We start from the raw sequence: 25,424 nt of genomic DNA, 5'->3' as shown, positions 1-25,424 counted from the left end.
AGAGTGGCAGGAGGTCAGCTCGGCTAGAGGTCTTCTAGGGTTCCGGACACAGAGGTTGTTTTCCAGCCACCGACGTGGTTGATCATTAGTCCAACTGCCCAGGTACCAGAACTTGCCTGACTCAGACTTGGAGCAGAGTCCAGGCTGTTCCTTCTGTACCAATCAGAGCTCTTGAGGAACAGGATGGATTCTGAGGCAATAACTCAAAACCAGCTCCTATTCTGTACTGTCATGACACTTTTTAGAAGCTGTGGGTTTGTGGCAAATTGTGAGAACAGACAGAGTCTGCTCCCATTGTGATCTATGTCCTTGAAAATGGCCCTGCTTCTTTTAAAAAAAAAATTTATTTTTAACTGAAGGATAATTGCTTTACAATATTGGTTTCATTTCTTTCATACATCAGGGAGGGCTTCCCTGGTGGCTCAAATGGAAAAGAATCTGCCTTCAGTGCAGGAGACTCAGGTTTGATCCCTGGGCCGGGAAGATCCCCTGAAGAAGGGAATGGCAACCCACTCCAGTACTCTTGCTGGGATGGTTCTGCAGGCAGAGGATCCTGGTGGGCTACAGTCCCTAGGGTCGCAAAGAGTCAGACACGACTGAGCGGCTGACACTTTCACTTTCACTGCCAGATATCAGCCTGAATTCGCCATAGGTGTACATATGTCCCCTCCCTCCTGAACCTCCATCCCACCTCCCACCCTTCCCCTCGAAGGCGGGGAGAACAGACTTCTGGAGACGGACAGGGGGGAGGAAGGAGAGGGTGAGACGAACAGAGAGAGCAGCAGGGAAGCACATACACCGCCGTGTGTGAAACAGATAGCCAGTGGGAACTTTCACTGTGACTCGGGGCCCTCAAACTGGTGCTCTGTACCAACCTGCTTCTGTCTTACCCTCAAGGCCCTCAGGGTACTCAGAGGTTACCCGAGCCCACCATGTACTCTAGCCCCATGGATTGAAGTCACTCCCTCAAACAGATAGTCTCTGCAAAGCCTTCAGATTACCCCTCTTTTTTTTTTTTAAATTTTCTTTTTCTTTTAATTTTTTTTAGTTTATTTATTTTAATTGGAGGCTAATTACAATATTGTAGTGGTTTTACCAGACATTCACATGAATCAGCCCCCTCTTAATGAGGCGGGGAGGGGGCACTGGCTTCTTCCTCAGACAGGCAAGAGGCCGATGTGTGGGTCTCCCCTGGGGGAGCACAGAGCTCCTTCGTGGTGCTCTTGACCCTGATTCTGGCTTCTCTAACCAGATTGCAACACCAGGCATTTAAAGCGATTTTCTTCCTAGGAAGGAGCCAGAATACAGCCACCACTGAGTCTGCCGCTGTGCCCTTGTGCTGTTTATTTGGTTTTCCCCTCCTCTGTGCAGCCAGGGTATCTATCTCATTACATTCTCCTGTTAAGCTGACTCTATTCTGTTTCCATTTTCGCTCAAGTCCATTACGCTAACTACAGTACACATTATTATCCCCTAAACAACTTTGCACAATCCGTTTTAGTGAGCAAGGTCAGGGCCCACTGAGCTGAGAGACCAGACTTCCAGTTGGCTCCCAACCAGAAGAGCCAGCAGCCCCCTGCTTCTCAAATCAACCCTGCTCCCAGAGGGATGGCGCTTCACGTCAGTGAAGAATGTATTAATTAAAGGAAATGAAAATGTGCTCATTTGTTGTAATGAATTTAGCTCTTGCAGGCCATTTTCTTCGGGGTGGCCTGCCTGGAAGATGTGCTGAAAAGAACCAAAGGGAAAAAAGACATTAAGTTCGTAACGGCCTTCAGAGACCTGCTTTTCACCACACTGGCTTTTCCGATATCCACAGTAAGTTACAAAGACATGCAGGTGATATAATGCGCACGTCATATGGACCAAGGCTTCTCCTAGGCAGCAAGAGCCCATTACTGTAATCCATAGCAACTGTATTTGCATAAATGGCCCGAGGACTGCATAGGACTGCATTTCACTGCCCAGTGTCTTGGGGAAATAAGACACATCACTGCCAAGATTTATCATTAGCGTTTGTATCTTTGTGAATGTTTGATACGAGATCCTTATTATTGTCGGGCAGGGAATTCTAAAGGACCTTTCTTAGCCAAAATACAACCAAGATAACCTTGGTTCCATTGGGATGATGGGAATGGAGGGTGTTAAAGAGGGAGATGAGTAACTTGCCTTTGATACATCTGGTTTCACTTGAACAATAAGCATTTGTTACTTTTGCAATTGGAAACCATTTTTCTAAAAAAGGTATGAAACCTTTCAAAGCTGACATTTTGAGAGGAGAGAGACAGTCTGTCTGAAATACCTGGGGTGGGACCCACAGTGGGTGGTGCCTCATGCATTTTGTTGAATGAATGGACATTGGGAAAAAGCAAGACGTATGCAAGGGACAGTTGTAGCTGTCCACATTTCTACAACATCAATCACAATTTCATTCATTAGTTAGAATGAAAACAAACTGATGCCAGGCACACCAGCGGCCCAGCAGGGCCTGTCATGAAAAATGACTATCTCCTTCCACCTGTCATCGACCTGCTTCCTACAGTATTGAGACTTTAAACTTAAATCCAGAATGAAACTCTCCAAGCACTAACAAGGTCTCAGACAGCAGAGCAAGTACTGGCATTCCAATCTCACTTTGCAGGACACCTCCTCCTCCACCCTCAAAAACCTTCTAAAGGCCAAGTTGCTTAACAATGGAGTTTATTCATTTTTTTTTTAAGACTTAGAAATTGAGCCTTTGGAATTTAAGGAGATAGGACGATCAGAAGATTAATAGTTTTTTTTTTTTTTTCATCTCTGCATTGATTTTGTAGCATGGAAGACAGAGACTTTGAAAAGATAGCCAAGGGGTACAAGAGGATGGAGATCAATCCAGAGTTCTGAGCAAGAAAGAGATCCAACTGTCAGTTAACTAGCTTAGTGGATTATCCTGGAGGCTTGTCAGTTATCCACCCCCCCAAACCCCTCCACCCTCGAGCCCAGTCTTCCTGCTTTCCCTGGCCACACCTACCTAGAGAGTGGGCAAGCCATGTATAAGGCTTAGCTACTCCATTTGGCTGCTTTCAGGCCTCCTGGGGAAGTTTAGAGAAGAGAGAAGTCATTGGTCAAAATGAAATGACTTAATGGTCTGCGAATCCTGTTTCTCTACATCCTCTCTGCCTGCCACAATGACAACTGATTCCTAACGCTCTGAAGTCCCCAGAGACTGGGCATTGTAATTCTATGATAAATAATTTTTTCCTTCATTTAATAATTCTATATAAGAATGTATCTTTAAAACTGGTATCTATTTTTATTTTGATATGTTTTCTTGACTATCTTAGGAAGCTCCGATTGAAAATAAACCTAATGGTGCTATTTTTCTGTTCTATTTTGCAGTTTGTATTTCTGTCATTCTGGATTCTCTTTCTCTACGACAGAGAACTCGTTTACCCTAAGGTCCTAGATACCATCTTTCCAGTGTGGTTGAATCATGCAATGGTGAGTAAAAGGCAAATTTAGTGAATCCTGAAAAGCAATAGACTCTGTTCTGAGAACTCCAAGTGCCTCATTTATGTTTCCAAGCTTCTCAACCCCCAGCATCCCGTTCACTCCTCCCTCTTCATCCTGTCACTGTTTATTTAAAGAGCATTGAGAATATGAAATGAACAAAAAGTGGTGCTGTAATCAGAGTCACTGAGAGCAGATGGGATGTCCAGGCAAAATTCTTTGCCAAGTTGCTTAAGAAGTCATTGAAAAGACATGAAATCATAAGGACAGGCAACTTCTTGGAGGTTCCAGTCCTGAAAGAGAAGCAACTTCAGCAAATATTAATAACATGTAATGAGATTCCTACCTAAGAATTGAATCAAGCAAGCTTTAAAATTAATCCATCCTGAATGTTAACTAGACTTACTGTGGTGAACATTTTACAATACATACAAACATCAGATCATTATGTTGTACTCCTGAAACTAATATGTAATTCATGTCAGTTATACTTAAACACCTCCCCCACCAAACCACCCAAATGTCCAAAGCATATGTCACAGCTCAGAAGTAATTTCTCAGCCGATACCTGATCAGGAACATTTATCACAAATGTTCTGCATAGTTCTGTTTCCCATTTGATTTTTTTATTCACGCATTTATTTTTGAGGAGCTGAGGAGTAAACAGGACTTGTTCTGAGTTATTCAGGTCACAGTATCTGGATACCAGTGACAGTGGCCTGGACAAGCAGAGCTGAAGGCGGACTGCTCAGGTCTAGGATGAAGGAGGAGGTCTGAGTCATGGGCACCACATGCATGAAGTAATCATTCAGAGTGCTTGCTCCACTTCTCAATATTTACAAAATGTGTTTCCACATTAGTCAGGAGTTCAGAAGGAGGTCCGAGAGGTCTGTGAAGCAAATGACATTTAAAAACCTCCGGGAAATCACAAGGGAGGAGCGTGTCAAGGCGAAAGGAGAAGGGGGTAGCAGAGGAGGAGATGGTTAGATAGCATCACTGACTCAATGGACATGAATTTGAGCAAACTCCGGAAGATAGTGGAGGACAGAGGCCCCTGGCATGCTGCAGTCCAAGGGGTCACAAGGAGTCAGACTTGACTGAGCAACTGACCATCAGCAACAAAGTATGCCAAGGCTCCTCGGGTTCATAAACTTCCTTCTACCCTCAACTTTTCCACTGTCTCAAAACTTACATGATTAGCAGTTTGGAAAAGCGATTCAGTCCACTAACTCTGCTCCACCACGTGGCCTGCCCCTTAGGAAAAAGAACATACTTTCACTTTAAATATGTTTCACTTTAAATATGTATCAGTGAGATACTAATTATTAACTAAGGTATATGATTCCCATTTCATTTAGAGTTCAGGACCAAAAGCTATGTATTAAATAAATCCCAGCTCTCAGAGACCCCTCCTACAACCTTCTTTTTGTCAGATCACCTCCTCACCTTCCCAGCTTCCCATGAGAATTAATCTGAAACCCTTACACAGGGAATATTCTGAATATTTTATGGCATTTACACTATGTTAAATGGACTTCCCGGGATGCTCAGTGGTAAAGAATCAGCCTGCCAATCTGGGAGACACAGGAGATGTAGATTCAGCCCCTGGGTCAGGAAGATCCCCTGGAGGAAGAAATGGCAACCCTCTCCAGTATTCTTGCCTGGGAAATCCCATGGACAGAGGGGCCTGGCAGGTTACAGTCCATAGGGTCAAAAAGAGTAGGACATGACTAAGAACGTGTGCACACACACACACGCTGTGGTAAGCCTCTTCCTCAAATAGGAGCCTATTTAATTCACACAAATTTCTTTGAATAACAACTACAATCCTGACTTTTTTTCCAAATTAAAAAAATACTCAGAAAATTAAAGTGATTTACCTGGGGCCACTGAACCCATAAGTGGGACAGTATTTAAATCCAAAGCTGATTCACACTTCATCACCTTATATTATAGTAAGTGCAGAACTTTCGGTTCGATCTGGTTTCATAATTCACCAGGCAATCAAAAAGGATGTCACTTTGCTTGATTAACATAGCAAAGTGAGAATTCTCACTTAAAAAAATCCAAAACCCCCATCTGCCTGCTAATAAGCCAAAGCACTACTTAAGAAAATGAAGCTATTTGAGACAACTGACTGAGCTAGACGTTACTGAAATAAAAAGGCAGAGTAGTGAAAGTATCTTTTATCTGGAGCCAAACACATATATCAAATAAATACCTTTTCAAGGTTTTCTTAGCCCAGCTAGTAGTTTTCCTACATCAATTTCAAGCTTCCTACCTCTTTGGGGTACCATTTTCCCACTTGCAAGTAAAGTTAGGTTTCTTCCAAATAGTTGTGATGGTGATGCCCAGCACTTGTGAGCTTGCTAAACAGCCATATGGATTTTTGGTACTTTTGGAAGCAGACAGCTTGATAATGTACATCCTATCTATCATTTAATTAGCAAGGCAGATGCTATACAACAGAGAACGTAAAATAGTTGCATACCTTCACAACTGGGCATTTCTTTTGACCCTGCTTCTTGACTTTTGGCCAGTCAGGTAACCCGAATCCTTTAAAGTGAAAGGGCTAGGGTCAAAAAAGGTGGGATGAAAGTGAAAAAGAGAGCAAAAAAGGCAACCTGCCCTGGGTCAGACACGGACTCTTCTGTGATTCTGTTAATTTAATTGGAGGATCTATCAAGAGAGCCATTTCTAGTGAAAATGTTGCTGTCAGCAAAACCAGCGTCAGGGACTCCCTGTGGGGTCATCGCCAAACATCCAGGCTTCCTTTTTCATGTCTGACCCGCATCCAGTGTGCTCATGACTGCCTCTCATCACTCTCCCCCAGCCTGTAACCCTTACTCTGGACATTTTCTGTCCTCAGTATTAAAGTCTCCTGGTCCGTGGCCTCAAGGAATGCTCTCTGTTAATTTTCTAAATACTGGTATAAAAGAATACAGAAATGACTGTTACTGGGTTAATTTGTTAACACTTCCTACATTTTAACAGTGTCCTTGCATGAAAACTCAAGTGAGTAAATACCCAGAAACCACCACCGTGGTGGCCAAAGTGATGATGGGTAGTCAGACCAGACATTGGTCTAGTTGCCTCCACGTGGGGCTGGGCCTGGCCTTAAAAGGAGCCGGTATTGTTCCTTTTTTTTTTCCTTCCACAGTATAAGAATTTCTACTGTGCAAAACCAGTGTTATGCTTTCCTGAAAGGGTCTTTCATTTCACAATAGCATTTATGTTTGCTATTCCTTAGCTTTGGAATATTCTTCCTGTTGCCATTTGCATTGCTGCCCTGGGTTTTATGAGTAATATTTGTCAAATTAAGAAATACTGCTCTCCCTTTTGACACTGCATTTGAAACCTTTATGTTTCAAGTCTTTGGTCTCTTTCCTGCCTAACCCCTCTAGTTCATTATAGACTTGCCATTGCAGTAAGACTGTTTGAAGCTGATCATCATCTTTAATTGACATTTTTATATCCTTGCTGTATATTCAAACCAAACAGCAACATCAGTGAAATGCCTACATCCACCATGGTCAGGCTGCCTTATTTGAAGTAGATCAACCCGACTGTTTTATTGCTAAGCATTCTCCAGTCTTCATGAAAGAAGGGAAAGAACAACAAAGTATTCCACCAGGTTTTGCCAGGAAAACATTAACTCCTCAGGTATTATCTAAATGACTACTAAAGATAGAACCAGAAAAGACAGATTTAAATAGCAGGAAGAGGACTCAGTAACTGAGGAAACAGTTAGATCCTAACCTGGGGTATCTGGAGAACTTATGTCTCAAGAAATCAACCTACATCATTCAGGTTTCTCCAAATGAAAAGTGAAAATATCAGCAAACCCCCTCCCAGAGGCCCTTTACATTTGAAAATACCACATGATTATTGAGCATGTGTATATAAGCACCTTGTAAACTACCAAGGGCTGCATAAATATCAATAGTTGTTATCATGTAAGACACTCCGTCCATGATCACAGAGCTTTAGAACTGAAAAGCCTTCATTTACATTAATGGAGATTTCAAAACAATCTGTTCTTATGAGATAGGCCTTATCTTGGCTCTTTAAATTGGAGTAAATACCAAATCCAGCTACCTAGTTATTTAACATGTTGTCATTTATTCATCTGAAAAAACAATGAAGTAGTGATCATATGGATAACACCATGACAGATATCTAACAAGAGTTTGACTTCCAGCACCCTTAAATCCTGTTGAACCTTGTATACATGCACAAAGCTGAGCTAATAGAGATAACAGTTATACTAATACATAGGTGGTTTTGTGCAGCAGTATGTGATAACCGTCAAGTGGACAAGGGAGATGGGAGGGCTGCTCTGCCCCATGTGTCCCAGCCTGGCTGAGGGTCATGACTGGGCAACCTGGAAAGCCTCTGAGCCCTGTCTGAGAGCTTGCTGGGGAAGCAAAATGTCAAGGAAGTGAAACTCCAATCCTTCCAGTTTCCTCCTCATTTACAGCTTGTAAGACCTTGTCCATCACTAAATTCAGGCTCAGTTTCAGAGTTTTCTCTCCCACCTGTAAGCTTGGTGTGAAGCTGTTGGGCTGCCAGGTAGAGGCAGGTGAGTCCTGCTGAGTATAGAAAGAAGGTCACCTGTGGGAATATCAGTGTCAAACAGCCACCCTTTGTCCTCAACATTACAAGCCCCTCACCCATGCCTCCCTGGTTCCTCACCCCAGCTTTTCTGGGCAGAGGAGACCCACAATCTAGGTATCTCTGGATAGCTCAGTGGTTTTCAGCCTTTAGGAAATAGAACCCCTTGTGAATCTGAGGAAATCTATGAACTCTTTCCCAAGGAAAGCCCAAATAACCACAAAATTTTATGCAGACTTGTAGAAGGCTCATAGACCCTCAAAGTTCCATTTATGGATCTCAGATTAAAAGTTCCTGATATAACTGAACATATACTTGAAAAGCGGTCAAGTAAAAACGTCACTGTAAGATGATCACTGGATTTGCAGTGGTGAGCTCTGCTGACTTGCACAAGAGAATTTTGATGAAGGGGGCCAAGGAGAGCATTGGTATTGCTGTATCTTAGTTTCCTGCTGCTACTGTGACAAATGAACACAAACTTAATGACTTAAAACAGTACAAATTATTATTTTATAGTTCTAGAGGTCAGAAGTTCAAGGGGCTTCCCTCGCAGCTCAGTTGGTAAAGAATCTGCCTGCAATGCAGGAGACCTGGGTTTGATTTCTGGGTTGGAAAGATCCCCTGGAGAAGGAAATGGCAACCCACTCCAGTACTCTTGCCTGGAGAATCCCATGGATGGGGAGCCTGGCGGGCTACAGTCCGTGGGGTCGCAAGAGTCGGATATGACTTAGCAACTAAACCACACATTCAAAACGGGTCTTAGATGGGATAAACTCAAGCAGCACTCCTCCTGGAAGCTCTAGAGCAGAGTCTGTTTCCATGCCTTGCCCATCTACAGTTCTGCCTGGCATTCCTTGGTCCACGGTCTCCTCCTCCTTCACATCTTTTGCACCATTAAATTCTTAAATCTCCTCTGAACATTTTGTACTCCAGACCAAGTCCACGTTAGAAAGAGAAGCTGTGACTGCCAACAATGACCAGAGGATGGTGTTGGGAAATAACTTGTCATGTGACTCTGGAGAGGGAAGAGCCGCTCTAGCCAAGCCAATGACTGGAGGTGTCAATGCTGTAACCACAGGAAAGATCCTTTTTCAGAGCCCTGTCTTAAAGCTCCCGGGCAAAAATGAAACTAGAATCATTCATCACACTTTGATATTTACGTGGGTAATTTTTCAGGTTTGATCACTACAGTGTTATTTATAAGTTGTCCTCTTGCTTTAAAATACCTTTTTCTTTCCATTCACCTCCTAATCTAAGGTAGATTAGGCTCTCCAATGGGACTAGAGAAACACTGAGAAGTTAAATGAATGCTTAAAGCTCAGCAGTGAAATCAGAAGCTAAGCTGGGATTAGAAGGCAGAGTGAGTGAGTAAGGACAATGAAGCCATCTTGCCCCTCAGGAAGTCTTAAGGTAAACAGAGGAGATTCTGATAATGAACTTCCAAAGGATTACCAGTCCACTTAAAGGTTTATATAACTAGAACCGAGCAATCACAGTGCCTGCTTTCTTCATCACTTGAGAGCAGGAACCGGAATGGTGAAAGTATAACTTTTTTTTTTTTAATCCCAATTCAGAGAACTTCCAATGTGTGCTAAAGAGTAACTTGCTTTTACAATCCAGTGATGCTCTATCAAGGGGCTGCTGTTTAAATAGAAGGACACCAGAAGAAAATACATCCCAATTTCAAAATCAAGGTCAAAGATTTTTAATGATCAAAAATTATACATGTCTTCTAAGAAGTTACTGGGAATTTGAATAACTGAAACCATTTGGTGCCCTTGAGGATTTGCTAGCAGGCCTCCCCTCCTGTGTGATGTAATTAATCCCTACTTCATGGCAGCCATGTGCCATACCAACAAGAGGATGCTAGAGAATAACCAGGATGGAGAAACTCACAACAGAAGATCCTAAACCTCTCTGAAATTCCAAGACAAATAAATAGAATCTAAGTAGGTTCAGTTCAGTTCAGTTCAGTTGTTCAGTCGTGTCCAACTCTTTGCAACCCCATGGATTGCAGCATGCCAGGCTTCCCTGCCCATCACCACCTCCCAGAGCTTACTCAAACTCATGTCCATTAAGTCGGTGATGCCATTTAACCATCTCATCCTCTGTCATCCCCTTTTCCTCCTGTCTTCAATCTTTCCCAGCATCAAAGTCTTTTCAAACGTGTCAGTTCTTCGCATCAGGTGGCCAAAGTATTGGAGTTTCAGCTTCAGCATCAGTCCTCCCAATAAATATTCAGGGCTGATTTTCTTTAGAATGGACTGTTTGGATCTCCTTACTGTCCAAGGGACTCTCAAGAGTCTTCTCCAACACCCAGTTCAAAAGCATCAATTCTTCAGCACCCAGATTTCTTTATAGTCCAACTCTCACATCCATACATGACTACTAGAAAAACTAAAGCTTTGACTAGATAGACCTAAATAAGTAGGGGAGTGTTAAAGTCCCATGATCTCAGAACAGAAGTGAAAATGCCCACGAGCAGCCTGCTGGAGGGTGGGAGAGCCTTCTCTGATAGATCTGAATGGACATCCCCTTCCTGATTAGGGAGCCAGAGCAGAAAAGCCCCTTCATGCTTCTAGTTGCTTCGTAACAGCTGCAAACAGGGAGCTGCTGACAGACTCTCAACCAGCGCCCACATCTCTTTCCCTGGTCTCTTCATCGTCTCTGCCTACAGAGCAATCACTTGTGCCTAACTGGGAACTGAGCCTCTCCAAGTCCTCTAATCTTACTCTCACCTCCAGGTCTTTGGATTACCAACCAGCAGATGATTTCTGTGAGCTTCCTTGGTGACTCAGTGGTAAAGAACTAACCTGCCGGTGCAGGAGATGCTAAGTCCATCCCTGGGTCAGGAAGGTCCCCTGGAGGAGGAAAGGGCAACCACTGCAGTATTCTCGCCTGGGAAATCCCATGAACAGAAAAGCCTGGTGGGCTACAGTCCATTGGGTTGCAAAATGTCACATACGACTTAGCAACTAAACCACAACAACAACAAGATGTTTTCTATAGAGAATTATCTAGTCTATTTGATGGTGATTCCACTTGCCCACATATTATACACCCATCACATGGTTTTCTAGCTCTCATATGCTTATATTCAAAGTTTTGAATTCCCAGCCCTGCCCTCCATCCCTCCCAACTCAATGGGCACATTCATGTATATATAGGTACTTGTTTGCCAGCTGCTTCCTAAATCTCAACAGCTCTTCCAACCCACCCTAACTTACTTACCAGCTTCATCCCTTTTCTAACACCTTCATGTATTCACTAGGCTCATTTATTTTCTCTAAAAGTTTATATTTAGAGCAAAGCTGAAGAGGAGTGAGAACATGGAGATGAGAATGAGCTCTTTCTCTAGAGACATAGGGAGTTTTTGAGTGTTGAGCCATGTGAGACAGGGGTGACTGCCAGAGTCGACGAAAGTATGAGCAAAAGGTTTGCTCAAAGAGAAGATCCTGCTCTTACTCAGCGATTCTACACTGAGTGCTAAGTGTATATGCAGTCTTTTAATACTGGTCTGGCAGCCAAAATGGCCCAGATGCCATTAAAGAGCATCTCCGTTAAGATAAAAATCTATAGGCATGTAGTGCACACTCCACCTATTCACTCAAAGAATCAGCTATCTAATTATGAATGTTTAATAACAGAATAAAAACTTAATGTTAGAAATAAGGCTGCTGATCAGGAGCAAGAGGCCATGGCCATTGCTTGAAAATACCGTTTTTGCTATTGTTTTAGGACATGTGACTAACAGACAATAATATAGTGATATTTCCCTTTTTACCCAATTCGTGCTTGACATTCTTTTGTAGCAGTGATTGGCAGAGATACTAAAATACTTAACCTATCAAACAGTATTTAATAAAAGTCTTTTGTCTCCAATCAACCCAGGGAGTTTAGTTTGAGGCTTATCTGTGGGAACATTTTAATTAATATGCATACTTTTTCTGACATATTTTAAAATACTTTGCCAACCTAATAATGTCAGAGTTAGTGGCATTAAAATATCACAGTGATCACAGACATTGTAAGCTTAGCAAAAAAGGTGCTTAAGAAATATTTGTTGAATGATATTTGACAACTGGAATATTAAGCTGCATATCCAATGGGAATGACACTTAATATCTTTTGAGACAGTGACTTTTAGACCTTGGTATATACAGTCTAAGACAACTCCAGATGCAGATCATCAGGAAATGTGCCATCTGGTGAACCAAACTCTATCTTCACAAAAGCCCTTTCACATCTGTTAAGGTTCTTCTTGGCCTAAACATTTGGAAGGGATAAATATTAGGAAGAAAGGTGCTGGACCTTGATCCCTAAACCTTAGTGGGGATGAGTGGAAACAAAATGTCTTGGCTCTGTGTCTCAGTTGCAGAAATGGTTGATCTCAGATCAACAAGTTTTCTACAAGTTAAAGTTTGATTTAATGTAAAGATTTTACTTAGGTACCAGAAAACCTCAGTTCTAACCGCATTTCCGGGATTGTCTTGCAGTATGTGTTTGGAAAAGTTAATAGACTTACATTGAGTATTAATTCCTTAAAATAGGTGTGTTTAATCTTCTTAATTCTCCCTGGTGCTGTTGTTCAGTTGCTAAGTTGTGTCCAACTCTTTGTGACCCCACGGACTGCAGCACACCAGTTTCCCTGTCCTTCACCATCTCCCGGAGTTTGCTCAAACTCACGTTCATTGAGTCTGTGATGCCATTCAACCATCTCATCCTCTGTTGCCCCCTTCTCCTCTTGCCCTCAATCTTTCCTAGCATCAGGGTCGTTACCAATGTGTCGGCTTTTCACATCAGGTGGCCAAAGTATTGGAGCTTCAGCTTCAGTCCTTCCAAGGAATATTCAGGTTTCATTTCCTTTAGGATTGACTGGTTTGATCTCTTTGTCCAAGGGACTCTCAAGAGTCTTCTCCAACATCACAGTTCAAAGGCATCAATTCTTCAGCTCTCAGCTTTCTTTATGGTCCCACTCTCACATCTATACATGATTACTGGAGAAACCATAGCTTTGTTGACAAAGATGATGCTATTAGGAGCAAATAAAATAATGTGTGTGCAACATAAAATGCTATCAGTGATATGTAGCAACCTATGCCAAACTGTTGTGAACCTGGAATCATCGTCACCCCTTCTCCATCTTCCTCTGTGTGGCAAGGGGTAAACCTGGAAACACATGGCAGCTCTTAGAATCCCTTTCTCCATATGGTTCCAGGTAAGAGTCAGCCAATGAGAGGCACACCCATGAGATGTAAAAGTGGAGATGTTTACATAAAAAAGGAAGCCATTTTTATCCAATGTGCATTGGGAACGGATGTGCAGACTCAAGGTCAGCATCAGCTCCTGGACAGGCACCCAGGAATTGCAGGCTTTATAGTCAGCAGCTAAGTTCAAGGGAGGCAGTGCCCAGATACCGCTGAGATTTGCCACAGCTTCTTGGCCAGCTCCCTCAGTCCTTCTCTCCTAGGCAAAGTCTCCATGACTTTTACTGCTTTACCCTATCCAATAACTGCCAAAGCCTCTAAAACCTTCATGCTTGGACTCCCTCAGTGGGCTCCCCTGTTCCTGAGGGATCCCGACTGATAATGAGAGTGAACTCCTGCATCTTTCCAAATCATGCCCTCAACCCTTAACAAGAGTCATTCACAGGAAACAAGGTCCTGAGTGACGGCAATTTCTGCCTACAGAGAGCAAGAGTAGCTTGAAACACACACACACACACACACACACACACACACACACACTTTACAAGACACCTCAAATGTAAAAAAAAAATTTAAAAAATATTAGTAAACATTTGAATTACAAGAAAATAATGGAAATTTCCCAAAGCTAAAGTAAAATAGAAGAGGAACTAAGGAAGAGTGATGTGAGGGCAAATATTTGAAGAGAGAATCACTCATTAGTTCTTGGAATTTATGAGAAATTAATCCTCGGGTTCAAAAAGTGCCATCAAAAAAAAAAAAAAAAACACACACACACACAGGACACAGAGCAGACATCCATCTCTTGTATGACATCACAGACACCTTAGACAAAATGATCCTAGAAGTAGCCAGACTAATAAAATGCATCTCCCCAAAAGAGAACACTGCTGCACTGGTAGCTGATTTCTCAATATCAACAAAGAAACCAGAAGAGGTGGAATCATAGCTTCAAAGTATCGAGGAAAAAAATGGCCAACCTATTTACTCACTGAAAGTATCTTCTGAAACAGGGACAAAGTAAAGACATGTTTAGACACACTACTTGTCACCTGCAGACCCTCAGTCATGGAAAATGCTAAAGATTATACTTCAAGAAGATGGAAAATGGCCTCCAAAGGGAAGCATGAGATAGCAAAAGTTATGACAAGTAACATGTTCAGTTTATGGTGATTTAAAGAAGAATGAACTAAAATCCTGGATGAAAATAGGGTAAGTTGAGAGAGAGCTGATTAGAATTAAGTTATGCGAAGCCTCCTCGATTTCTGGTGGGGAGGGGCTAGAAATAATGATTTATATTAGCCATTACCACATTAAATAAGCATGTTTTAATGTCTAGAATGGGCTTACCTGGAGGTTCAGAAGGTAAAACAATCTGCCTGCAACGCGGGAGACCCAGGTGTGATCCCTGAGTCTGGAAGGTCCCTTGGAGAAGGGAATAGGGAATGTCTACCCACTCCAGTAGTCTTGCCTGGAGAATCCCAGGGACAGAGGAGCCAGGCGGGCTACAGTCCGTGGGGTCCCAAAGAGTCGGACACAACTGAGTGACTAACACTTTTACTACACTAATGTCTAGATTAGCCACATAGAAATGGAGTGTATGAATTCTGCATCAGTAGAAAGGGGAAGAAATGAATAGAAAAGAAAAACTGATGAAAATTCAAATCCATAGTGAGAGGCTCCTTTACGATGTGGAATCAAACATGGGAAGTGGACCCGGTGTAAAGTAGATTCAAAGGGAAGGTTGTTCTGCAGGATTAAATTCCCCTTGCCCCCGGAAGCTTTGCTACTGTAGTGTTCTTGAAGGCACAGATCTCTAAATTATGTAACCAAATCCTAACTGAGCTATTCCAGTTAATAATGGAGTCAGATATGCTGGGGGGTGGGGAGGGGTGCAGTGGCATTACGGGAAGGTCAGAATATATTTGAAAGGGAAACATGAAGTTTTCAGAGGGGTAGACAAAAGCAAAGAAAGAATGAATGATTAAATCATCCTTTTTGTTCATCCATTTATTAGGGACAAGAACCCCATTCCCTCAGGCTTATTCCACAGGCTGCTATTTAATAACACTAAATTGTGATTATAGGTGAATTTGGTGGTGTGTTCTCCTTTCTACTTCGGGCGACTGTCCCTGGAGAGGAGGTCTTGAGAGTTTTCTGGCAATTAAGAAAAGGCTCTTGATCCTAAAGTGATCTCTGGAGGTGATCAAATTGCCTGCCTTTCATACTAGGCAATGTAACAATTAAGCACAATTTTTTTTTTTAATATTCTGGTACATGCTATGTATTTGTTTGTATAAAGTTTCAGGATTGGGTTTTAAAGTCCCAGGATTGCCTGATTTACCTTCCTGTGTGAATAGGGGACTTCTGCACACACAACTGCAGAACAATCTGGACCTACTAGTGAGTGGAGGGCTGAAATGCATGTCCTACTTGTTAACTGGGATTTCTCCCACTGAGAGATCTAACCGGAAACCAGGATCTCAGCTCTCCCCTGAAGCTGCCCAGTGCCCCCATACGGAGACTTTACCAACGAGGCATGCGTGCATGCTAGATCCCGTTGATCATGTACGACTCTTTGCAACACCGTAGCCCACCAGGCTCCTCTGTCCCTGGGATTCTCCAAGCAAGAATACCAGGGTGGGTTGCCGTGCCCTCCTCCAGAGAAATCTTCCCAACCCAGGAAAGGAACCCACATCTCCTGTGTCTCCTGCATTGGCAGGTGGGTTCTTTAACCACTCGTGCCACCTGGGAAGCCCTCTGGGGATTGTGAAAGAAAGTGAAAGTGAAGTCACTCAGTCGTGTCCGACTCTGTGCGACCCCATGGACTGTAGCCTACGAGGCTCCTCTGTCCATGGAATTTTCCAGGCAAGAATACTGGAGCGGGTTACCATCTCCTTCTCCAGGGGATCCTCCTGACCAAGGGATCGAACCTGGGTCTCCCGCATTGCAGGCAGACTTACTGGGGGCTGTGGGGTTGGCTAATTAGGAGTCTCTTTCAGGGCAGATACTACTATTCCAGCCACACATACTAGAAGCAGGTATGCCTTTCCCAACAGAGCAGCGCCCAAGAGCACTGCCCCAGACCCGCATGTGTTCGCTGTACATTCTGCTCATCCCTCTTACTCTGCTCACCAAGTGTTCCCACGCCACCAAACCCAGGGCTCCTGCATCTGCCCCCATCTTACTTACCTCAGCAGCATTTGGCCTACCGCACTTCTCTTTCCCTGAAAGTCTGCTTTTTTGGCTCTACTGATAGCAGACCGACTAGTTCTCCTCCTACCTCAGTCTCTGATGTGCCCTCTGCCTGCCCTGAACGATGGTGTTCTTTAAGGCCAAAGCCCTGGTGTCCCCCCTCACTCCTCATCTAGAGCACGCGACACCTCCAAACTGGTCTTCCTGCTTCCATCCTCAACCTTCTCCATAGAGCAACGCAATAAACAGGGAACCGTGTCTCTCTCCTAGTGCCTGCAGCGGCTTTCCATTATACTTAGAATGAAGCCCGAACTTCTCCTGGTCCCGGCTGAATGTTCTAGACTCTGGTGGAGCCTGTCTCCCCTGACCCTGTGTTACAGCGGTTTCAGCTCTGCTTTTTTCTGCATCAGTCAGAGCTCTTTCCCAAACGAGGACCTCTGCATATGCTGTTCCCTGTCCCTGGAATGTTCTCTGTCTGCTCTTCCATGCCTTGCACTTATCATATAAATCCCAGCTTAAAAACAACCTCTTCGGTATGACCTTCTTGGACTGTGTTATGGAAAGCAAGCACCTCCCTCCACTTTCCTTCTGATGCGTAGATTCCTGTTTGTTCCTTTAGAGCACTTATCATGACTGGAATCTATGTGGTTGTTTAGTTGTTTATGGAAAATCTTGCTGATTAAACTGTTAAGTCTAAAAGGGCAGGGCTCATATTTGTCTACGCTTAATCCTAGCACCTCGTGCAGCACTTGGCCTGGGGTAGACATGTCATGAATTCGGCTGCACGAAAGAATGAATGAAGTCTTTCCCTCTTGCCCTGGTGGCTTCTGTGTGCCCTTGACTGACCCCAGAGTTCCTCCTCAGGTACAGAGGGAGGTGTGTGGGGCCAAAGGGCATTGAAGGCGGAGAAAAAGCCTTTAGCAGCCCTGCCTTCAGAGTCTGTGGCTGATATTGTATGATTAAAACTTTGAGGTGTTCTTTTGTACAGAAAGTTATAAGTGACGAAAGTTCTAGAGAGATTATTGGTACCTTGAAATATCTCTGGTGCTTTTAGTTGTTATATCTGAGATTTAGGACTGATTTATGCTCAAAGAGTTGTACAGAGTCATAGTAATGACATATATTTTATTAAAAGAGTTGATATTTGTTCTAATTTGGACCAGACTGTGGCTCAAAAACGGTTCTGGAGAAACCATTTCCAGGCTTACACTTTCCTCTGCTATCACCATTCTCAGCTGTTAGCTAGGTAACTGAATATTCACGTAGCCAAAGAGAGTTCAAGATGCCATTAAATCAACGAGGAAGGCTGGCAAAGGCTGAACTTAAGAAGAGGGATGAAGGAATGACCACGGTGGTAACCAGATGAAAGGAAAGCGGTCAAAGGGAAGAGGAGGAGAACCAGTTGCAAAAATAGCCTCTCTATTTATTTATTTATTTTTGTAACTCTATGAAAGTGTGTGAAAGGTCAGTTTCCCCTTCCTCTTTCTGGCTGGGCTAGCCCTGGCTCTGAGGCAGATTCTTGATAAGATCCAACCAAGGGTTCCTGTTAATGGGCAGAAGCTAGTAATGGGGTGCATTAGTATATGTGAAAAGTAAGCCCAGTAATGTGGAATTCCACTAATAGATAAAGAACAACAACGTAGGTGGCTGCATGGAAGCTAATGTTTTAAGCATGCCATCATAATGAAGAGCATTACGTTGAGGGCAGAACAGAAAGTGAAAAAAAAAAAAAAAAAGGAAGGCCTCCTAAAGGCAGGGGAGATTTTCACATTTCACTTCCCTTACTGAGAACAGAGTTTACCAGTGAAAATTCAGATCTGAAAGCTATAAAAACTAAACTGAAACAAAACAAAAACCTTTGTGCTATTTTCCCCCTGAGTTTGGAAACCAGAAAATGCAAAATCATTTCAGAGGGGCATCCTGGAGAGCTCTGCTAGCACAAACTGGTTGGGAATAAAAGCTCATGTGTTTTGAGCATCTCTCTCCAAACGCATCTAGGAACTCATAAAAGCCACATTTTACTATTCCGTGGTAAGAGGGAATTTTGTGACCTTTTGAGAAACTTCGTTTTGTTTTTCCTAAGAACACCACAATAAGGAAGTCAGCCACATTTCTTGGCAATGGGATGCTATTTCAGTCCCCCAGGCTTGCATTCCTGGGAGTGGAGAGGGCTCTGAACAAGCGGACTTGTCATCAGCTTGTTCCACATGTAGGCTCCCAAATATTACACTTACAAACTTGTCTAGATTTCCGCCCACTCCTGGGGTCTGTAGAACAGAAGGTCATGGCAGCCATGAGGCATCCTTATGTTAACCTTCCCCCAGACCCAGGGGCTCCAAGGTCCAAGTCTACCAATACTATGAAGAGGAGGTTGAAACCCGAAGATGCAGAAAACTGGACCAGAAACATGGGAGTCAGCCTAGAAGGAGGAAGGAGCAACCGGGGACATGGTGGCAAGCTCCTGTCTGCTCACCACATGTTCTCAGCCCTAAAAGCAGGGGCGCTACACCTTTCCTTGGCATTGGGCCACATCTTTTTCTCAAAATACTCTCTGCCTTTACCTAACCACCAGGTTGTCTGACGCTCCCTTCCAACTACCTTTGCAAGATGGACTTCTTTTGTCCATCACTTCATTCAGGGATTTTCAACTGGGATTGCTTTTGCTCTCCAGGGAACACATGGCGATATGTGGAGACAGTTGTGATTGTCACGACTAGGGCTGGGGGTGGGGATGGGGCTCCTGGCTTCTAGTGAGTTGAAGCCTCCTACAAGGCAGAGGCAGCCCTCCATGACCAGGTATTTTCTCTTCTTCAACATCAATGGTTCAGAGATTGAGAGACGATGGCTTTCACAGTGTTTACTTCTAGATTCCTTATTATTATTCTCACTCTCACACTTTCTTTGGTTTATCTCATCAACTACCACTACAAAATTGTCCTATGATGGCTCGCATAGCTCTATCTCCAGCTAGCTTTCTCTTTTGAGCACCAAACTTGTGTATCTACTATCCTACTGGGCTTCTTCCATTTGCTCTCCTGTAAAGGTCCCTTTTGTTTTCACTGTTGGGCTTTTTGATGCTCAGCAAGAAAAATAATTGTTCATAACTGAAAAAGTAGTCTGTGATTATAGTTATCTGCTTTTAATAAAAGAGAATGAAGATTGGCTTCTATTTTGAGAGAACAAAACACAGTTTAGTGACCGTCTATGAGATGTTAAGACACAGATTGTCTTCACACTCCTTTTCTGGGATGCCTCAAAAGCTGTTGGGGAGAAACCCTTGAGTCTCTTAGGTGTGATGAATTCTTACCTAGTGTGTGAAGGAGAAGCAGGTGGTCTTTGCCGTGAATGACAACCTGTTCTCTTTGGTTGTGAACTTCAAGGGCTCAACCCAGTGCCGCCTGCTGCTGCTTAATGCTGTCAAAGCCTCCACGACAGAGAACCTGTCCAGGTCTCTGTGCAACCTGTAGTCTTAGAGTCAGTGTAAGTTGAAATTCATCAGTATCTTTGTGAGTTTCAAGACCATATCTTCTGGACCTTTTAATGGTCTGGAATGCTGAAACATCTCTGCTGCTCATGAGGTGGTTGAAGGATATCAAATGAGGGTATTTCCCAAGCAAACTTTTCTTTTGCTTCCAGATCCCACTCCAATCCATCTCTTTCCTATATAGGGGAGACCCCCCACAGTGAGCCCAGGTACCCCCTCTCATACAGACTAACTTACAGGCTAACCCTCAATCAACCACTTACATACATCTGGGAAAATCCTCAGTGAGCAGCTCCCATTCTTGCCAAACAGCGGGTGAGTCCCTTTAGGAATACCCCAATGGGTCAGCAAGGAGAGCCGGGGGCAGGAAGGAGACAGTGTGGAATGGTCCACCGCGGGATCCATCACCTGAAGAGTTTGGAACTGGGCCCCCAGTGCCTGCGCTTACTGGGTGCTTTGCGGGTTCACTGCAGTCTCCCAGGGAAGCCAGCTGCCTCCACATGGACACCTTTAGCCACATGGAGAGGAGAGAGTCATCCAGGGGACAGGACAGCGTCCTGAGAGACGGGGGCTGTAAGGCAAGGGCAGATTCTTGCACCTCCCAAACTCTCTTTCTTGAAAAGAACAGTCTCCTTCCTCCAACTTGGAGCAGCTTTCTAGAGAGCTGCCCATCTGTCTATGTCTTAAAAACAAGTCTCCATGTGTGCTGCATGGAGCCCGGCACAGAGGCATGGAGGAAGCATGGATTACAGACGGACAGAGAGGAGGGGTGCAAGGAGGACAGCGGACAAAACCTGGTGAGTTTCCAGCTGGCCCAGTCTCAGAACAGAGGGCCCCAGCCAGCGGGTCCCAGAAAAAAGAGCCTGCTGGCTCAACACCTCCTGACGTCCTGCGGGGCTGCGGGGAGGGTCACCCGTCTTTGTTGAGTCTCTGATTTAGTTGCCATCGTGTGGGCACCCAGAGGTTGTTCCCAGGAGTCACATTTTCTTACAGGTGCTCCTGTGACCCACCACATACCCGTTTTCAGGATTTGGGGTGCCATCTGCAGCTTCCCTGGTGGCTCAGTGGTAGAGAATCTGCCTGCAATGCAGTAGCTACAGGAGACGCATGTTCGATCCCTGGGTGGGGCAGATCCCTTGGATGAAGGCATGGCAACCCACTCCAGTGTTCTTGCCTGGAGAATCCCAGGGACAGAGGAGCCTGGCGGAGTATAGTCCATCGGGTCGCAAGGAGTCAGACGTGACTAAGGCAACTCAGCACACGTGCACGCACTATAGCCATGACAGAGGGTAAAGGTGACCAGCCTGAAGAGGGGTTGCTTCTGTGGCCCCACTCACCATGGGCACAGCCAATCTGTGGCTGCCAAGGCCGGCTGAGTCTGGCCTGTAGCTGCTGTCCTCTCACTCCAGAGCACTGTTTTCCCAGGCTATGCAGAAGAACCCTTCTTTCTCTTCTGTCCCACTCTGCTGTTTCACTGATTCAAGCACTAATGCCACAGGTATTCAGGGGCCAGAGAGGTTAAGCCCCGTGTTAGACACTGGAGATCACCTGGAGACAGCCCTCGGCCTTGAGCTGTTTCCATCTCTGGAAGGTCTGGCTAGAACTGGGTGAAAGAGAGTGCGATGCTGTGATGTAGGTGAGCACGGGGGTGATCCAGCCTTGCCAAGGAAGGTCGCCTGCCAGAGGTTCGGTTTTGCCCTGGAGGCCGTGATCTCTATCCCGAGCCCTACAAGGGGAGAAGGCGGAGGGGGCTGAGGAAGGAGAGACATAAGTGTGTGTAATGTACCAGGGGTGAGAACAGGGACCGTGGGTGGAGGGCAGTGTAGTCGGGGGGTGAGGGCCGGGTGAAGGTCGTAGGACAGGGGCGCAGGGTAGGGAGCCAGATGGGGCAGGCAACCGGATCATGGGGAGCTTTGCAGGCCATATTAGGGTTTAATTCTTCTTTGTAACACACAGGTTCCAATGAGGAAAACCAGTCAAAAAGTATGTATTGATCAGAGGGTGAAAGGGAGTCCTGAAAATAAATAGGAGGTGAGAGCTTTGACTTTAAATTGTTTATAATCTAACTGAGATTAGAAGAAAAATACATGAAATTCACAGTGTGAAAACTGAAAACTGAATATAATTTAGCACAGAAGAGCCTAATGTAAACCAAAAGAGCTGCAGAAAGGGCAGGGGAGAGTCCGCATCTCATGCAGAAGCAGGATGTGTCAGGGGTGTGACACGTCTGTGACGTGGGCCCCAGAGGTGGCAGAAAAAGCTGGGCTCTCAGCTCGGAGAGGCAGGATGGTTTCTGTGGTGAGGCTGCTTATTTGCAATAAAAGAATGTCAGCACCACCACTGACTTTGAATTCCTGCAAGCCTTTAGGTCTCTGCGTCATCAACAGTGTATAATACCTACACTCTAGGGTCTAAACAGAGAATGAAACACTGGCTGTTGTCTGACTCACAGAGGGAAAGCAAAGGCACTCGTGGCAGAGATGTTATTTCTGGAGTCCCGCTATTGCCCTGATCCTCAGAAGCCCGGGTACAGTGTTATCCCCTTACTGGCAGAAGCCCCTTCAAAGCATGTTTTATTATTTTGCTTCCAGATTGTATCATTTTAGGGTACTTAAAATGAGATGTACCTAGGGCCTCTGAAATGTTCTGCTCTGGGGACACTGGGGAGACCAGTGCCCTGTTACTACACTCAGTTCAGTCGTTCAGTCGTGTCCGACTCTTTGCGACCCCATGGACTGCAGAACGCCAGGCCTTCCCTGTCCATCACCAACTCCCGGAGTTTACTCAAACTCATATCCTTCAAGTCAGTGATGTCATCTAACCATCTCATCCTCTGTAGTCCCCTTCTCCTTCTGCCTTCAATCTTTCCCAGCGTCAGGGTCTCTTCTAATGAGTCAGTTCTTCGCATCAGGTGACCAAAGTATTGGAGCTTCAGCTTCAACATTAGTCCTTCCAGTGAATATTCAGGACTGATTTCCTTTAGGATGGACTGGTTGGATCTCCTTGCAGGCCAAAGGACTCTCAAGAGTCTTCTTCAACACCACAGTTCAAAAGCATCAATTCTTCAGCACTCAGCTTTCTTCATAGTCCAACTCTCACATCCATATATGACTACTGGGAAATCATAGCCTTGACTAGACAGACCTTTATCGGCAAAGTAATGTCATTGCTTTTTAATATGCTGTCTAGGTTTCTCATAGTTTTTCTTCCAAGGAGCAAGCGTCTTTTAATTTCATGGCTGCAGTCACCATCTGCAGTGATTTTGGAGCCCAAGAAAATAAAGTCTGTCACTGTTTCCATTGTTTCCCCATCTATTTCCCATGAAGTGATGCCATGAAGATGCCATGATCTTAGTTTTCTGAATGTTGAACTTTAAACCAACTTTTGCACTCTCCTCTTTCACCTTCATCAAGAGGCTCTTTAGCTCCTCTTTGCAATAAAATGCAACAGAGAAAAGTTCTTCAAGGCCTAATTACTAGTGGAAAAGCTTAATTTCCCCTAGAAAAGGAACTGTGTACGTTCTCTCTCTTTTCATTCTGGCTCTGGAATGGAACTGCTAAGTTTGAATCTTGATGCAGCTGTCCAGCAAACCTCTGGCCAGCGAGTTCCTGTTTCAGTCTCCTCCTGGGTCCTCGTGACCTTTCACATCTTCTCGTGTTAATGTGTGTGCTTTTGGTTGGGAGGATCTCAAAGGTGTGTGGGTCTGATTGAGGGAAGAATTGAGAAAAGAGTTAGGTAGATGAGAAGAAGGAGGAGTTCTAGAGAAGGAAACAGAATGGAACAAAATAAAGAGGAGCTGGGTTGAGTGGAAGCCTGTTGAGATACTGTGGGAAATGTGAGAGACAGATGAGACCAGAGCAGTGGACAGTGGGCTGAGGCAACAGGGAGCCACAGAAGTAACGTGAAACTTGCCTTAAGAGGGTTGGTCTAATTGCAACGTTGAGTATGTGCCAAAATAGAAGTGAGCGAGGTGATGCTGGGGAAGATAAAAAGAATAGGCGGCCATGGGAAGCATCTGAGGGGGAAAGTGAATCAAGTTTGGATTGAGAAGGAAAAGAAATGAGTCACTGACTACAGCTGGTATCTGGGGTGTTATTATTGCTGGAAAGAGTCAGCTTAGAGGAAGGGGTTTGGGTGCTTTGGAGAGGCAGGGACAGAGGGGAGGAGAACAGGAAGAGGCAGGTATATTCCTGACCGCAGGGTCCTAGGAGACCAGATCTTTCTTTTGTCTCACCCTTAACTGGATAGAATCTAAATGGGCACTTCTTCACCCGGCTGGACACCATCAGAGCCAACTAGCTTCCTATTAATAGAAGAATGCTGCTTTGAAATGTTGGCTAAACTACTTTTTAACCCAAAGGACAATAGCGTAGTAAGTAAAAAATCACTTAGAAAGTTCAGAAGATTCAGAAAGTTATCTTTTAACCATAAAAGATTCAGAAAGTTATCATTTAACCACCTGCTCATATCACATACAAGTTTATAAATAATGGCATGCTTTTTCTTCCTCACCCCAATGGAGCATTCATTTCTCTTTCCAGGTCAGTAAGACTATTCACATCTCTCCCAACATTTTATTAGGAATATTTTTAAACATAAAGCACAGCTGAAAAAATTTTATAGAGAACACCTGTAACCTGCCTGTTAGGTCCTGCTATTAATCAGTTCAGTTCAGTCGCTCTGTCCTGTCTGACTCTTCTCGACCCCATGAACCGCAGCATGCCAGGCCTCCCTGTCCATCACCAACTCCCGGAGACCACCCAAACCCATGTCCATTGAGTTAGTGACGCCATCCAACCATCTCATCCTCTGTCGTCCCTGTCTCCTCCTATCCCCAATCCCTCCCAGCATCAAGGTGTTTTCCAATGAGTCAACTCTTCGCATGAGGTGGCCTAAGTATTGGAGTTTCAACTTCAGCATCAGTCCTTCCAATTTACACCTAGGACTGATCTCCTTTAGGATGGACTGGTTAGTTTACTGTATTTGCTTTGTGATAAATCTATGTATCTATCTATCCATCAACTCATCTTATTTTTGGTGCAGTTCAGTTCAGTTCAGCTGCTCAGTCGTGTCCGACTCTTTGCGACCCCATGAACCGCAGCACGCCAGGCCTCCCTGTCCATCGCCAACTCCCGGAGTCCACCCAAATCCATGTTCATTGAGTCGGTGATGCCATCCAACCGTCTCATCCTCTGTCGTCCCCAGTCAGAGTAAATTGCAAACATTACTACTCTTCTGCAATAAATAAAACTATTGTTTTTTAACTTCTGTTCTCTGAATTTTAACCTGACTGGGCTGTGTCAGTCCACCTAGGTAGACTTAAGATCAAAGAGAAGCATTTAACTCTTTCCGTGGGTGGCTTATCTTCCCAGTCCCTCATACCCAAGCATTGACTCTTTAATTACAGTAGTGCCTTATCTGTGCACTTGAATTCC

At 44.3% G+C, this 25,424-nt stretch overlaps 1 protein-coding gene across 2 annotated transcripts in view; it reads left to right on the top strand.

Moving 5' to 3' along the window:
* The window catches only part of LOC122429893 (androgen dependent TFPI regulating protein), a 66,532-nt gene that overhangs the window by 12,757 nt on the left and 28,351 nt on the right, over positions 1–25,424 (top strand). For both annotated transcript variants that reach the window (XM_043450574.1, XM_043450575.1), the window contains exons 2-3: positions 1,684–1,818; positions 3,379–3,480. In XM_043450574.1, the coding sequence (XP_043306509.1) occupies positions 1,684–1,818; positions 3,379–3,480 (237 nt within the window). The remainder of the gene's footprint in view (positions 1–1,683; positions 1,819–3,378; positions 3,481–25,424) is intronic.

This window comes from Cervus canadensis, chromosome 28, assembly GCF_019320065.1.
Source record: "Cervus canadensis isolate Bull #8, Minnesota chromosome 28, ASM1932006v1, whole genome shotgun sequence".
NCBI lineage: Eukaryota > Metazoa > Chordata > Mammalia > Artiodactyla > Cervidae > Cervus > Cervus canadensis.
This window is presented reverse-complemented; position numbering and strand designations above follow the sequence as displayed.